The following is a 14,779-nucleotide window of genomic DNA, read 5'->3' as shown; positions in this document are numbered from 1 at the left end:
AAGGCGCATTAATCAGAGACGATTCGAAACCGTTGGTATTGTGTGAATGTGGGTTTAAAAGGGTAAAATTTAGCAAACGAAAACCAAAAACAATAACAGCTTTTTGTACAGTAGTACTAGTAAAGTACTTGAAAAAAAAGGGGGGTTATTGTTTGTTTCTTTCTTAAACTTTTACACGTTGCCGACGATCGACGATTGACACACACAACAGAGCAACAGAGGCGGGTTGGCCTCAGTAACTAGGTTTATGGTTTTATATATATGTACAAGAGAATTTGTTTTTAAACGCTTTTACATTGCTTTGCACCTCTCTTTCCGGTATCCGTTCTACTAACAAAACAAATATTACGCATAATATAACAGAACAAACATATATAAATTCTTATCAAAATCAAAAAAACAAACAAAAAAAAAACACATTTCGTAAATGGCGATGGCGCGAGCGCCCGCTGATGATTGTGATCTTTGCGGGTAAATCCGTTCTGCATCTTCCTTTCCTTTGTGTTTCGATACACACACTGATGATGCTGCTATGCAGTTGTCTCTGTGTGTGTTTTTTTCCTCACCGCCGGTACGTAATTGTGGATTTTTGTGTTTCATAATAGTTCGAAAAAGCTCGATGCTTTGTTTTGCCTCGATTGTTATTCATGTTTCATTTTCCGTGTTCCGTGTATGTGTGTGTGAGGTTGTTGTTGGCAAGAGTTATTTAAAAGAATACATTATAATGCTATATGCGCAGAAGAGAATTTGCAATGCAAAGGGCGCTCGCCAAAGGACTGCATGCGGGGCGTTTGCTTCACTTTCTGGCTTTATCCAAAAATTTTGAGCGTACGATGTTGTGTGTGTGTGTGTGGTTTTGATTTGACCAAGAGACATACGCCCGCCAAAAAGGAGCTTTGTTTTGTGTGTAAACAAACCGCTCTGTTCTAATTCATTTCACATGTTTTTAGTAACCGTGTAACACCGTAATCTTTCCACAACGTTTGGCACAATAACACTATATCTCAATCGTTCTAAGCTGCGCTCTCTCCTAACTGCACATTCATTCCGTTTTCACGACGCTGCTGTGCTGTGGCTCCACAAAAATGCAGTATGTAAATAGAGCGCGCGCGCGTGTGTGTATAAAACAAATAGCGCATATTTAACAAATGTAAAGAGTTCAACAAAGTAACGTAACCGTAAACAAAAACGCCGCGCAAAGATGCATGATCGAACGACGGAGGACAGAAACGGCCCCACTCCGCGATCCGATCTACAACAAGTAATATTAAGTGGGTGTGCCTAACACGGGGCAAGGGAGGGAAGGGAGAGGGTTTAGAAGCTGAGCAAAATTCTTTTTTTCCTGGTTAGAGTGTTCATGTGTTCGTTTTTCGTTTACTCAAAAGGGAAGGTTAATATAGGGATCTGAGGGAGACAACACTTCAGAGCAAAAGAGAACGCGAGGCGCGAGACCCTTCCAAAACCTTCCTATGTGCGCCGGCTGTTGTTGTTGTTGCGTATTCCATTTGCCGTGGGTGGTGCTGTGACCCCCGCCGTCGGTACTTTGTGGCGTCCCCGCTTGGTGCAATCGGTGAATTGTTCGTTCGAGCAGCCACCACCGCCGGTCGCTCGCTTCGTGACGGATGTCGATTTGATCACCAGTGGTCTCGTGCTGCTGTTTCTGCTGCTGCTGCTTCTTTCGTGATCATTGCCAGCTCTCAGCAGCTCGTTGGTCCTGGCGTCCTGTTGCGTACCGCACCCACCACCAGCAGCGTTGCTACCAAAGGCGTACTTAATGCTACTGATAAATTTACTAAACCTAGTGCCGCCGTCGCTGGGGACGGCGGGTCCATTGCCACTATCACTACTGCTGTCGCTGTCGCTGCCCAACAAGCTGCTGCTATGGCTTCTGCTGCTATTCAGGCTATTGTTGGTGGTGTTGGTGTTTTTGTTGCCGTTGCTATTGCTGAAGGTGGTTCCTCGGTGGAGAAGGATCGTTGCTTTACGGTCACCCGCGGCAGAAGACGCCACACAGTACGCGGACGTCCGATCGGGTGCGTTGTTGTTCATCGGTTCTATAGTAGCAGCAGCACCAGCAGCAGCAGCAGCGGGCGTCTCCACCTCACGATACCGCCAGGACCATCGCCAGGGCCAGGTGCCGTACGTGCTGCTGTTGCTGTTGGTTGGCGGTGGTGGCGGCGGCGTCGTCGTCGTCGCTACCTGCCATCGGCTGGAAGCGTACTCTCAAGAGTGCTTCACCTTGCCGTTCAGCTGACGGCCGCCGCCCGCATTGCCGCCGCTGATCGCGTACTCGGTCGCGTGCGTCGCCACGTGCTGGATGCCCTTCTCCATGCATGACTGGTAGATTGGTTTCATCATCTGGAAGTGGAAGGGGAGAAGAAGAAAAAGAAAAGAACACACACACACATACGCATGGTGGGTGGACAAGTACTCGAGCGATTAGAATCCGTAACGGAGAGACAGTGAGAGAAAGAGGGACTGTTCTTAAACGCTATACCCAAAGGGTTTGTTTGTGTAATCGACACGACTCCACACACCTTGGACGGACGGACACACACACACGCATACATGCAATATCCCTCTTTACCACAACCAGCTGAAGGACACACAATTTCGGACGGCACCACAGAACGGAACATGGACTCATACCCCTTACCCCTCCATACCTACCTACCTAGATAATGATCGGAGACGAAAGGCAAGCAATGGATTCGAAAAGGAAACGGACAAGAATCTATATCCCTCCGGCAGAGTGGGGAAAGAGAGAGAGAGAGAGCGGAATGAAAGAATGAAATTTTGATTTGAATTTGTTAAAGGAAAAAAAGCCAATGATGTGTGTGTTTTTTTGTAAAATGAAAATATAACATAAGGAAATAAAACAAAACAAGAAACAAACAAAGAGATCAAACAAAAACAAAACTAAGAACATAAAGCAAAGAAAACGGAACACATTTACCCCAAACATAAAAAAACTGAAGTAAATAACATTGAACGCACAGACACAAAGTAAGACAGAAATTAACAAATAAGACAAAACCACACTAGACACAGCCAGGACACGAACCCCCAAAAGGAGAGAGAGAGATAGAGTGATCGAGTACGGTTTTGTTTGGTCAATTTTGATTGACTTTCTTTGTTTTTTTTGTTCGCTTTTTGCTTTTACAATTGCTTTCGTGTTAGTGTTCTATTTCATTTAGAGCTTTGGTTTTTTTTCAACTATTTTGAGTTTGATTTGCGCTTTTTCTTCTGTTTGGGGTTTTTTTCGATAAATAATCTTGCGCTTTTTCTTGGGTTCCAAAAAGTAGCTCCCGTTCCTTGTTGTCAACAATCTTAACACACCACACATCGTACTACTGTGTTAGTATCCACACACAGGAGAGAGGGGGTATTTCACACCTGGTTTGGTTCGCGCTTTTACTTGCTTTTTGTTGCTGGGAGGATTAGTAGCAGCGGCTTCTTCTTCTTCGTCCTACGGTCTTTGAACGGGATTATTTGTAGAGTATTGTGTGTGTGTGTGTTGGATGCTCTCTCGAAACGTGTGATAAATAATATATTGCTAAATTGAGTTAACCCACCACCCACCCACCCACCAACGACCTACCCTATGCACACACTCAACACGATAGCTATTCCCGGCAGCCCACCCGCTACAACAGAACACTACAACACACACCGCCCGCCCCTTGCCTTCCCCATCCGCTCCGCACTTCTACAGTACGTTCAGCATACGCATATAGTACACGATCTCGTCCTGGTGCAGGTACAGCAGCGCGCCGACACCGACAATATAAAAGGAATAGCAAAAGTAACTTACATTTTCCCACAGCAGGTTCGCGATCTCGTCTAACCGTACGCCAAAGTCGCTCAGCTCGCCGCTATACCTGGGGAGAGGAATGGAAACGATCTCAGTAGCACCATGCCGGATCCCGTTTTGCTCCCCCCACAACACCCACGTACCTGATGTAGGCCCACGTGCCTAGCGTGATCAGCGCAACGCCCATGATCAGGTTGGCAAAGTTGGCAAACGTGTACAGCCCGACCAGCCCGAAGATGCCGCTCATGATGTACATTACCATCGCGATCACGAAGTAGACGGCGGGCGTGCGGGCGGCCTTGAAGATGTTCTTGCTCTCGTTGTGCGCCCGGAACGTGACGAACGTTTCGTCCAGATCCTGTTCCAACTTTTCCCGATACTTTTCCGAAAACTCTTCGCCGCCCATTTTTCGCTTGGACGAAAACTGCAAAACATCAAAACCCCAATTATGATCATTTCGATTCCACCATTACGCGGTTACTTCCGCCTCCTTCGCGCTCCTCTCCTAACCTGATGCAACGCCTTCTCCTTGATGCGGCTGTGCTCCGAGTCCAGGTGGGCCGTGCTGAGGTACGGTTTGGTGCCCCCGCACACATCCTCCATCAGCTGCGTGTAGATTTCCTTCGCTGCGGCGACCGCCGTCAGGTTGTTCGCTTCCGCCGTCGCCACCAGCATGCTTTTCGGCTCCGGCAGCTCGTTGCCCTTGTAGATGGCCATGTACGATTTGAAGTACTGCACCAGATCCCGGGCCTTCACCCGCTGGCCGTTGATTTCCTTCACGATCAGATTTTCCGGCGCCAGCAGCATCGGGACCAGCTCGCGCAGGCTCTTCTTAAACTCGGGCGTAATGTCGGACAGGCGGCCGTCGAAGCTTGGATTGGTGGCGACCGTCAGGCCCGGGTGGGGCATCAGGAAGCAGGCGATCTCGGAAAAGCAGGACGTGATGTGGCGCCGCAGCGATTGCAGCTCCGGGTGCTGCTTGTCCGACACCTCCAGCCGCCGCTGCAGGATCAGCTGACCGCCGAGCGCACCGTACTCGGCCTCGTACGGGAAGCTCCAGTCGCGCACGAGAAACTGTAGCCGCTGGAACGGCTTCTTGCCCGAGTCGGCCAACGCGAGCCGACCGTACTCTGTGAAGAGCTGCAACGAATGGCGAGAGAGAGAGAGGGAAGGAGGAAACATTCGGTGGTTAGGACGGTTGACAGAGTAAAGGCCTCCCCTTTTCTACGGTGTACCTGTAGATGTTGCAGATCATCTTCCTGTATGTTCTGTGAGAGGTTGTAAATCTGCACGGAGGATAGCATGGTGCTGAGGGCGAACACGGTTGCACAGTCCCGCACGGTACTCTGGCTGTCAAAGGCGCCCTGTGTGTCCATCAGTATAATTGCCAGCTGAAACCGTGCCAAACACGAGTACAATTAGAATCACATATCTTGGTCAAATGCACCCTCTTCTTCTCTTTACCTTCTCGCCATTGGCTCTGTCGTGGAGGAAAATGTCGGACCACATCAGGATGCCCGTTGTGTCACGCTCGCTGCCACCGCGCCACGAAAACCCGGACAGTGGTTCACTCTCATCGCCCAGCCACTCCAGCACGCTCTGATGATGCACATACTGCAAACGGTCAGACGTAATGAGGTAAATTAGCGATGCACAAACAATTCATCCCCAACCAAGCCAAACCACCACCAACCTACCTTGGCGTACATGTAGCGGAGGAAAAAGTCCAGCAGGAAGCTTTTGCCCTTCCGGAAGGCACCGGCAACCGAGACGACCACGATCGCCCGGTCTTTGATGCTGTCCTGCAGCAGAATTTCCGACAGTGCCTCCTCGTTCAGCAGAAAGCTGTGATCTTCGCTCGTCTCCACGACCTGCACCGGTCTTGCCTCCATGCTTTTGGCTGTGTTTTTAGCGCACTCTATTTTAACTATTTTGAAACGGGGACACGAACGAGCGCGCTTTTGCCCTACTACTACTATTACTATACACTAGATTTATTTTCTATCTAAAAATTTGCACTAAAGCGGTTTCTTTTTTAAGTTACACACTCTTTCTGTTCGTGGGGTTCGTGGGAGTTCAAAACGTGTTTAAAACGTATTCGTCATTTATACGCCCGACCGTGTGTGTGTGTTACACTGTTGCTGGGCGAACTTTAACACGGCGTCAGATCCGGGCTGTTGGGAGAAAAGCAAAAAGAAACAATTTATTAATACAATGCTAACGTTTAAAGCTTCTATGTGATCAATTCTTTGAAAACATCCGATAATGCGTTGAAAACGTTTATACTTCTATTAAATAACATTATATTCAAACGTCTGAAGATCTCCAAAACTCCGTACGTTGCAGAAGGATGGGGGAACAATGCGTCACACACTTGGAAACTGTTTTTTTTCTCTCTCGTTCTTCAAGATCGCAAAGAAACCATCTCGACGCCGAGCGTGCGACTGGACCGCAACCGTCTAAATGCGTTAGAAGTGGCTCAACATTTACGGCGCAACCACGATCCTCAAGGTCTTCCCCGAACAGGGGGCCATTTGGCCGCGCGTGTGTAGATATATACTATAAACACAAACACAGCGAGAGCGCATCCAAAACGATCAACGATCAATAACGACACACTGGTGGGGCGAGTTGCGCGATATAGTATACGAAGCGTTGTGGAGTCGATAGTTGGAATTAATGATGGAGTGATGACTCGCGCACAATTACTACCACCACTATATATGGGGGTTGACGGACACACAATTACAACCTTGAAACACGCGGGGAAGATCGCAAAGTCAAGATCAGTAGCGTGTTGCAGCAGAGCGCCGTAATTGGCCTGTGAAGCTAAAATGGGCATATACTGTGTGTGCGATCGAGCCACGGTTAGAAGATCGAGACGAGACTGTTACTGATCTTATGTTCTTTGAAGCAACTCGAGAGCTGCAAAGTTCAACTTCACAAACACATGGAAACTCTCTCACTCTCTCTCTTTAAAGACACAGGCCCGAACAGGTTCTCTAATGGGCGTTCTTGTTATGGGGCTTTATGGCTATTAAATCTGCCTTTCGGTGACAGCGCCCTGTTGCGACTACAATCCCTACTCTCTCTTCGTTGGCGGCTCGCCGAGTGACCCGCTTTCTTCTTGGGTTGACTTTCCAACCCGTCAAACCGGAATATGAGTAACCAAACCTTGTGTTTGTGTGTGATAAAGGTGCACGCAAAGATTGATTTTTCCAAACCACAAAGACATTAAAGATCGCGCGTCCAAAATGTTGCATTCTTTCCACCGAAATGACCCTGAAAGGATAGACGAAATGACTGTGGCCAAAAAAGTGTTACATTAGGCTCAAAGGTTTGAAAGGTTCGAGACCTTTTGCAACAGGAGGATGGTGTAATGGTACTGAATTAGAAGGTTCATATAATTGGCCAGTTTTTCTGGTAGGACAACCCCATCCAAGCCCTTGGCACACATTTTGGCACAACAGCAGCAAGGGTGTAATGTACGGCGACAGCTGGGCAAAACAAGTACAGCTGCAAACAAATGATTTACTGAAGGGTAGAGTAGAACACTTCTTAATACTAGAGCGGGTCAGGGTGTTAGCTTTTTGGCGTACGAAACACGAAAAGCGCATCTTTCGTTTGGTTTTCAAGAAGCCGGGCACCATCATATTCCTGAGATTTTTGTGCCCGTGAACTATTAATAGAGCATCCCTCCTCCGCCCGCGTGGTTGAAACAATTTTTGGTGGTTTGTTGACGACGACCGGGGGCATCGCATCCGTGAGATTATTTCACTCCCGCCACACAAACCGCTTGATCTTCTGCTTGTTAGCTTCTTGTTAGCCTCTATTTCGTTGCGTCGCTCAGCCAGGATCGCAAGTGGTTCAGGGAAGAGGAGAGATGGTGCAATCCCTTCCCTTGATGTCATGCGCTTTAACCATCTGACACACGTCAGAGACACACACTTGGGTTGGTAAGATTTATTCCTGCCGTGCTTGATGCTATTATATCACTTGATCTTGTAATGCGCCGGATCTGGCTCTGTCTGCTTGCTATCTTCAATGCCCTATGTTTGCGTGATGCAGTGGTGCATCCAGAAGCCGCCCCACACCTCGGGAAGTATGGTAGGAAGCGGCTGAATTCCACAACAAAATTCACTCTCCATGCAGGGAATTTGACCCACCGGCCGTCTCGATTACGTGTTAATCGCTGTTTTATGCCCTCGGTTGCTTCACTTTCGACATCATCACACACATGGGCAGGCGGGGGGGTTTGTTTATATGGTGGTTGCTGGCTTTTCTTTCTTCTGCCTCGTCTTCAAACAACTGGGCCAGCGAGCAAGGGGAGTTTGGAGTTGAACCAGCGAGAAAACGGTTATCAGGGCGCATTTTCGATGGACGCGGGTGCGCGTATGTTGTGTTGCATATATCGAACGCTTCGATCTTCGATAGTGCGCGCACGTCCCAGCTACTATTGCGTGGAGTGTAGCAGTGTAACTTACACACTGCATTGGCTGTTTCGCTTTCGATGACGCGCACGGGGTCGTCTCTTGATCATCGATCGCGATTAATAGAGCGTGTACTATGATCGTGTTTAAAGAAGAATTGATTAAAGCAGGTACCCATGTTAACACCAGCAAAGGAGGGCATATGTATTAGGTATGGGTAGGTGCATTTTGAAGATGTCAAATTATACAATTTAGCACTGGTTATTTTGTATGTAATTCCAATCATTCCCAAGAAGATCACACCCGGGGATGTTTTCCTTTTCAATCTCACTAACGAACACACTGATTCGCAGTTTCGCGATCACGCTGATTGATGGACGAAATCAGATAAGGCTGCCTCGGAAGAAAAGAGGCGCCCATTCCTTTAATCTTCAAACGAAAACAACTCACTTTCGGTTTTGGATCGGTCTCGGTAGAGGGTTTCGAGGAAAGAAAAAAAAAACAGAAAAATGGAAACATCAGTAGGGCTTCGAGCGAGGCGGGTGGTGGGTGTAAGTGCTTTTGTGATGCGTCTCTGCAACGCTGGGTGAACTTGAATTAGTTTCCCACCCCTGCTGCTGCTGCTGCCCATCTTAAGCCGTGCGCGCAGACATTGACCGATATTTCGTCATTGCGGGCGCATTGCGTAAAATATAAAAAGCAGGCTTCAACCACTACTACATCACTGCTGTTTGTGGATTTAACTTTCAAATCCATCACAATAAAATTCAACATGCAATCTCGTGTGCGGGAGGGAGGAGCGAAGGGGCAGTGCTTAGATAACTCTTATCGTGCGCTTTTGCTTTTTGGAGCGATAATATGACTTAATAATGAAAATAGTAATGAATTTATTTGATTATAGAGTCATTATTTGTTAGTTTTTACGTTCCAATATATAAAAAAAAACAAATAAATATCTTTTCTCTAGAATGTTCACGTTGCAAATTGAAAAATACAAAGTTATAAATAAAACCAATTTGATTACGCAGCACAATCGCGCACTTGCTTGCTTCCAATGGGTAAGAAGACGCACGAAGACACGCAAGGCGATATTCTACCTGTGCGTTGTTGGCTTAAGTCCAATTAACCCTGATGTGCCCTCGCCAGTGGTGGACCAGGTAAATGGAACAGAGAAGGCAGAGAAGAAGGAACTAGAAAAAAAGAGCATCAACGCAAAAATAATACACAAACCATATGTGTGTGAGTGTGTCTGTATTGGTGAGCCTCCCTTTGCGGCTGGAAAGGGGGTTTGATGGGAGAAGCGTTGCGCACTGTACTTTGACCAGGATCAGCAACACAAAAACACACACACACACACACACACACACACACACACACACACACACACACACACACACACACACACACACACACACATCACCATGCAATTGCTAATCATTTCCAATTCCTGGAGCGCCGAAGGTTTTGGAGGTGTACCAGATAGGTGTTTGCTGTATACAATTTCAATTTAAGAGGTACAGCCAATCCTATTTTACTTTAAATTGGGACATCAGACGCCCTAAATTGAGGTTGCTCAATTGTTATTGTCGAAGATGACGTGGCATTCGAGGCGCGTTATAAGAGTTTCAAGTCAACTTAATAGAGCCAAAGGTAGACAACGGTGTACGATAGAAGGTGTTGGTGTGTCCACGTGCAGCCTTAGGAGGAGCTGTAGCTTTTGCTAATTAATTTCTCCGCCATTTGGAGCAGTAGTGTCCGAGGGGGGTTTCCATTCTGATGATGGTAGTGTTGGCATATTCTCCAGCCACGGCTCTATTCCGGCTGCTTCCCCACTCTCCGACTCTGTGGCGTGTTCGGATGGTATTCCGGTCTGATAAAACACGCTACACCTGGCCATTTTCACGCAAACACCACCACAAACGCACACACACACACACACGCCGAGTAGATTGCTCTCAATAATTCACATTTGAGCTGTTGTGCTGGAAAAAGACTCCACCGAAACGGGGAGGTTTCCTCGTGGAAAAAGGGCAAATGAATCGCCACCAACATCGAGATCTTCCACACCTGCCCGTGCCCGTGTGCGCCATGCAATGTGCTGTAATCATCATTTCTCCCTGCTCCTTTTCTTTCCGGTAGCAGCAAATGTAGCAGAAAACTGATAACGATTAGAAGAAGGTGTGAACGATGTACATAAACACACACACCCACACACACACACGTTCACTCACACACATCAAAGATTATCAGCTGCGTGGATTAATTTATCGCGCCAATCATCCCCAAAAAAACCCCTTATGGACTATGGCCTGGGTTTTATGGGCAGAAAAAGTAAAGGAAATGGTTACGCGAACCAGCTGTTCCACACACACATACACACACACATACGTCAATGTGATGTGTTCACCCACGCACTTTCTTTTCGCTCTCTTTCCATCACACATTAAGCATTAATTAGTATTAGAAGGGAGACTTTGGTCTGTGCTGTTCCGGATTTTTGGCTTTTTGTAGAAGCAGTGACTAACGGCGCACTGACCAAATCTTCCCTAGCGCTCCCTGGTCGGAGGGTTTACGGGGTACTATTTTTAAGGACCCAACCACATACACACACACACACACACACACAAACACACAGGGGCGCGACGGGGACAGTAGCGGTCACGTTCTGCGCCTTTTTCGTGGCGCAGCAAAAGCGAAAAGCGGAGAAGCTTACACGAAACCACCCGGGACGGACACACGATCACGGCGCGCACCACAGACGACGACCACACGGAGCGTACTGATGAGTTGCGCGCGGCCGTCGAGCCGTTTTCCATCGCCCCGTGTTCGTGTGTGTGCGCGCGCGTGTTGGACCGACCGTCGTGGCGGTTTTCGTGGTCCGGTTCCTACTGTTGCGCTGTGTACGTGTGGCTGCGCGTTTGCGTGTACGTTTGTGGTGGTGGCCGACGTGAGCAGCATATATGCGCGTCACGCGCCGTCGATCGTCGTGTTGTTGTGTGTGGATGGATGTGCGCGATCCCCGGCAAACTTGAGCCCTCTTGCCTTTCGCCGTGTCCCTTGGGAGTGGCGCGCCACCAACACCCATGTGGGTGGATTTTTTTGTTTATTTATATGCGATGCTTCCCATGCGTTCGCGTTCCATGCGGTGGTGGTGGCTAGTGACGGATTGCCAGGTGTATTTTGAAGACAGATGAGCACGTTTCGCCGCTACGTAGGAGAATGATAACAAAGATGTGTTATTCTCTGCCCTTCTTAACTGGACGCGTTGGGGTGGCTTTGAACTGCTGGAATAGGGAGAAAAATGTGTAAAATTAGCTCGGTTGCAAAAGCACGCATCTTCTCCACCGTTTTTTCTGATGTAGAAGAAGCAATCCCCAATTCCAACTCACCCAATTGGGAACTGTGGTAGCGAGGGCCAATTTTCAATTCAAAATAGAGCATTACTCTTCTTCGGTATCTTTCGCTGTACATTTTCCAGCTCAATGGTGTTAATTTAACAGCGCATTACTGACTCAATGCTTCCACATCACTCCACCACTGGTGTGTTTCCGTGCGGTGTTGTACACCAGCAGGTTTGATAGGTTGATAATGCTTCTTCTCCTCCGACGAACGAACTGTTTGATTCGTGGTCATTCCATGCAGCTGGCGGGCGGGCCGGCGCTTTATCGTCATGGATTTCTCAGGGTCGGCCGGTCGGTCGGTAGCAACTGATGGGTTTTTGGTTTTGGTCGAAAGATAAGATGCAGTTTCGGTTCTTTTCGATGTTCGACTGACGCAATTCGTTGCAAGAAAGCGCGGAAAAAGGTGTGTGTGACGTGGAGGACGAACGCATTATTTTGTAATCAACTTAATGAGGGTTCCACTGCTGGGCGAATATGCTGATGGCGCATGGATTGGCAGAATTTTGCTGTCGCGTACGGAGATTAATTTGCGTTGAAATATCAACCTGCTTCACAAGGTATTAATACAATATTTTTACATTGTTGGAACGCATTTTGTCGTTGAATTGTAATGCTCTTGATCTGCCTGCAAAATGTCTTCAAAATTCAAATAAAGCTAAAAATCAATCTGCATGCGAATTCCTTTGATGATTTTCAGTGAGTGAAGCGAAACAGATCAGCAGAAAGCGCCTCCTAATCATACCACATCGCGACATAAAAATGGGACAATTTTCATCCGGAGCGCCCGCATCCGCCTCACTGTTTCCACAGTGGGGACAAGCAGAAACCCATCATCAAAAAAGGGGTAGACAGTGGCAAGAAGGTGAAAGCCAGCATCGTGTGTTGTTGGGACGGGGTGGAGAGAAAAAGAAAACAAAAAGAACAACACAACACACAAACACACGGCCCACATACAGATTTCCCCTGGCGGGCGCCTCTGTTGTGTAGAGTGCTGCGTTTGCGCATTGCCACGAAAACAAATACCGTTCCGTTCTCCCAGTTCCCCTGCTGCTCATCGCCCCCTTCTCTCCACGAGTGTGTGCTGGCTTGCATTCATGCTGTCGTCTTTCTGCTTGTCAGCGTCTCTTGCCTTTCCACGTGGATCCTCTCCCGAGACACCGTGAGCTTCCTGTTGCACTGGGGAGAACCATTCGCGCGCCCTTCATGTGTCCACAGCCCGGGGGTAGCACAAACAGAGCAACGGAGGCCTACTTCTCTTTGGAAAGGGCAGAAGCATAGCAAACTGATGTCCAAATTTCGGACCGCGTGCACCTTTATTCCCCCCTGCTCGGTTGGTATCAGCAATGGTGGGAAGGTTTGGTTGTTTTTGTTTCTGTTCCATTGTGCCACTGGAGTCTCTCCACCTTTGTGCTGATTCTTTTGCTGAATCGCTGTGAGGATTTGGAGAGGGACTGTTTTGCATCCGGGAAGGTGAACAATGGCCTGTTTTGTTTTCACTGTCTTCATGGCCGCTATAAACTGTGGTTCCATGGTTACTGCAAATGGCCCTTGAAGTAGCCTGCTGGGAAGAAATGGAGCATTATTAAAGCAGGCTATGCCAAATCGGTAGCCCTTGCATTTGGGACCAAACATTCAGCCTCTTTCGGGCGGCGCTGGAATGTGCTGCATTTTTCGCATTCCTTCTATTTTGGACCCATTTTTCACGACCGGACTACAGCTACACCTGTGCCGCGCTTTTCTATGGTCAGCAACCGAGATTCTTCTTTTCGTTCCACACAATGCTCCGTGTAACACGAAACATTTCGCTGCTGCTGTGAGTTTTCGCCTTTCACCTGGCAGACAAACGTGCACCAGCTATCCCCCCCTCCGTCGGCCTGTGGTAGCCTGCGTGGGGACACAAACATTGTGGATTGGAAAGGTGATTGGGGCCAATTCAACAGACATAGTCCCCCTCCCCACACACAAACACACATACACTGCTGCATCTCGTACTTGCACTTTTTTCACACTACCAACACTATACCAACTTCGCTAGCACGTCAGGGTCGAACTTCGGCAGGAGCCACCTTTCTTCACACCAGTAGCTTCCTCCATCACTTCACAAGAAGAAAAAAAACACGACACGATTCGCTGAATAATGCAATGTCACCCTAAAAGTGTTGACTGATTGCTCGACAAATTGCATTCCTCCAGAAGGAGAAACAACCAAACGAACCAAATGAAGAAAATATTACGCACTTATTTTGATCTTTTCTCTCGCTGCTGGTGTCGATGGAGTTGGTTCTTCATCAACAAAAGTTATGACACGATGTTGCTCCACGCGCGCACTGCCACTGCTTCTCAATGCCAATCGTGCACCACCGGATGTACGATAAACGATGCACTCTGCACTTGCTAAAACGCACAGCACATTTTGGGACACGCAATTTCTGCCAATTTGGTGTAGCACAATTTACATCACACATCAGCCAGTGCGATGATGGAAAAGCTGACCCGTACTTCGGGAAATATCAACGCTAATGCTGCCCGAACACGGTGACGTTCGCAACCTGCAAGCAGTGCTGTTGGCAGTGTGGCCAGATTATTTCGCCAGATTTCGGTAGGAGCGTCAATATTTTATCGGTAGTATTCGGTAGGAGTTTCAATTTGTATCGGTAGTTTTCGGGGGGTGGGGGGGGATTCAAGGGGGAATCCTAATCTGCAGGAGAAAATACATCCTTTTTTATTTAAAGGAGATGCATCAGATTTGGTCCATAGCGGTCACACGAATGAGGCCTTTCTGAAGTGTCGATCTGAAAACTGTACTACGGATTCTAGGCCAACGAAGGATTGAGATACACATTTTCTTTTGAGCGGTGGCGATTCCCTTTTCTCGGGGTTCCACGCGGCCGCTTAGGACCAGTCGCAGTGGCAGTTCTTCTTCTGGTTCTGGTCGCTAGTGATTTCCATATTACACATGGAGTTTACTGCATGAAATCATTTGAGAAATGGTGTTATGACTTTTCGGTCAGTGTTATGGGAAAATCTGTGATTTTCGGTTGGATAAATGAAAACATCGGTAGTTTTAGGGTGGTCATCTGCGAATCGGTAGGAATACAGATAAATCCGTATTTCTGGTCACTCTGGCTACTGGG

At 47.8% G+C, this 14,779-nt stretch overlaps 1 protein-coding gene across 4 annotated transcripts; it reads right to left on the bottom strand.

Annotated features, from left to right (window-relative positions):
* Positions 1-195: 195 nt before the first annotated feature.
* Positions 196-14,176, bottom strand: LOC120898085 (atlastin). Of its 4 annotated transcripts, none has more exons than XM_040303432.1 (8): positions 13,884-14,176; positions 5,512-5,988; positions 5,279-5,428; positions 5,050-5,205; positions 4,325-4,954; positions 3,958-4,238; positions 3,815-3,881; positions 196-2,358 (listed from the first exon to the last, which is right to left on the bottom strand). In XM_040303432.1, the coding sequence occupies exons 2-8, from the start codon at positions 5,704-5,706 to the stop codon at positions 2,224-2,226; spliced, it is 1,614 nt and encodes a 537-aa protein (XP_040159366.1). In that variant the 5' UTR covers positions 5,707-5,988; positions 13,884-14,176; the 3' UTR covers positions 196-2,223. The 4 variants fall into 4 exon arrangements, with proteins under 4 accessions (XP_040159366.1, XP_040159365.1, XP_040159367.1 ...); XM_040303431.1 differs by lacking the exon at positions 13,884-14,176 and adding an exon at positions 10,958-11,085; XM_040303433.1 differs by lacking the exon at positions 13,884-14,176 and adding an exon at positions 6,154-6,278.
* Positions 14,177-14,779: the final 603 nt, after the last annotated feature.

Source organism: Anopheles arabiensis, chromosome 2 (genome assembly GCF_016920715.1).
Source record: "Anopheles arabiensis isolate DONGOLA chromosome 2, AaraD3, whole genome shotgun sequence".
NCBI lineage: Eukaryota > Metazoa > Arthropoda > Insecta > Diptera > Culicidae > Anopheles > Anopheles arabiensis.
This window is presented reverse-complemented; position numbering and strand designations above follow the sequence as displayed.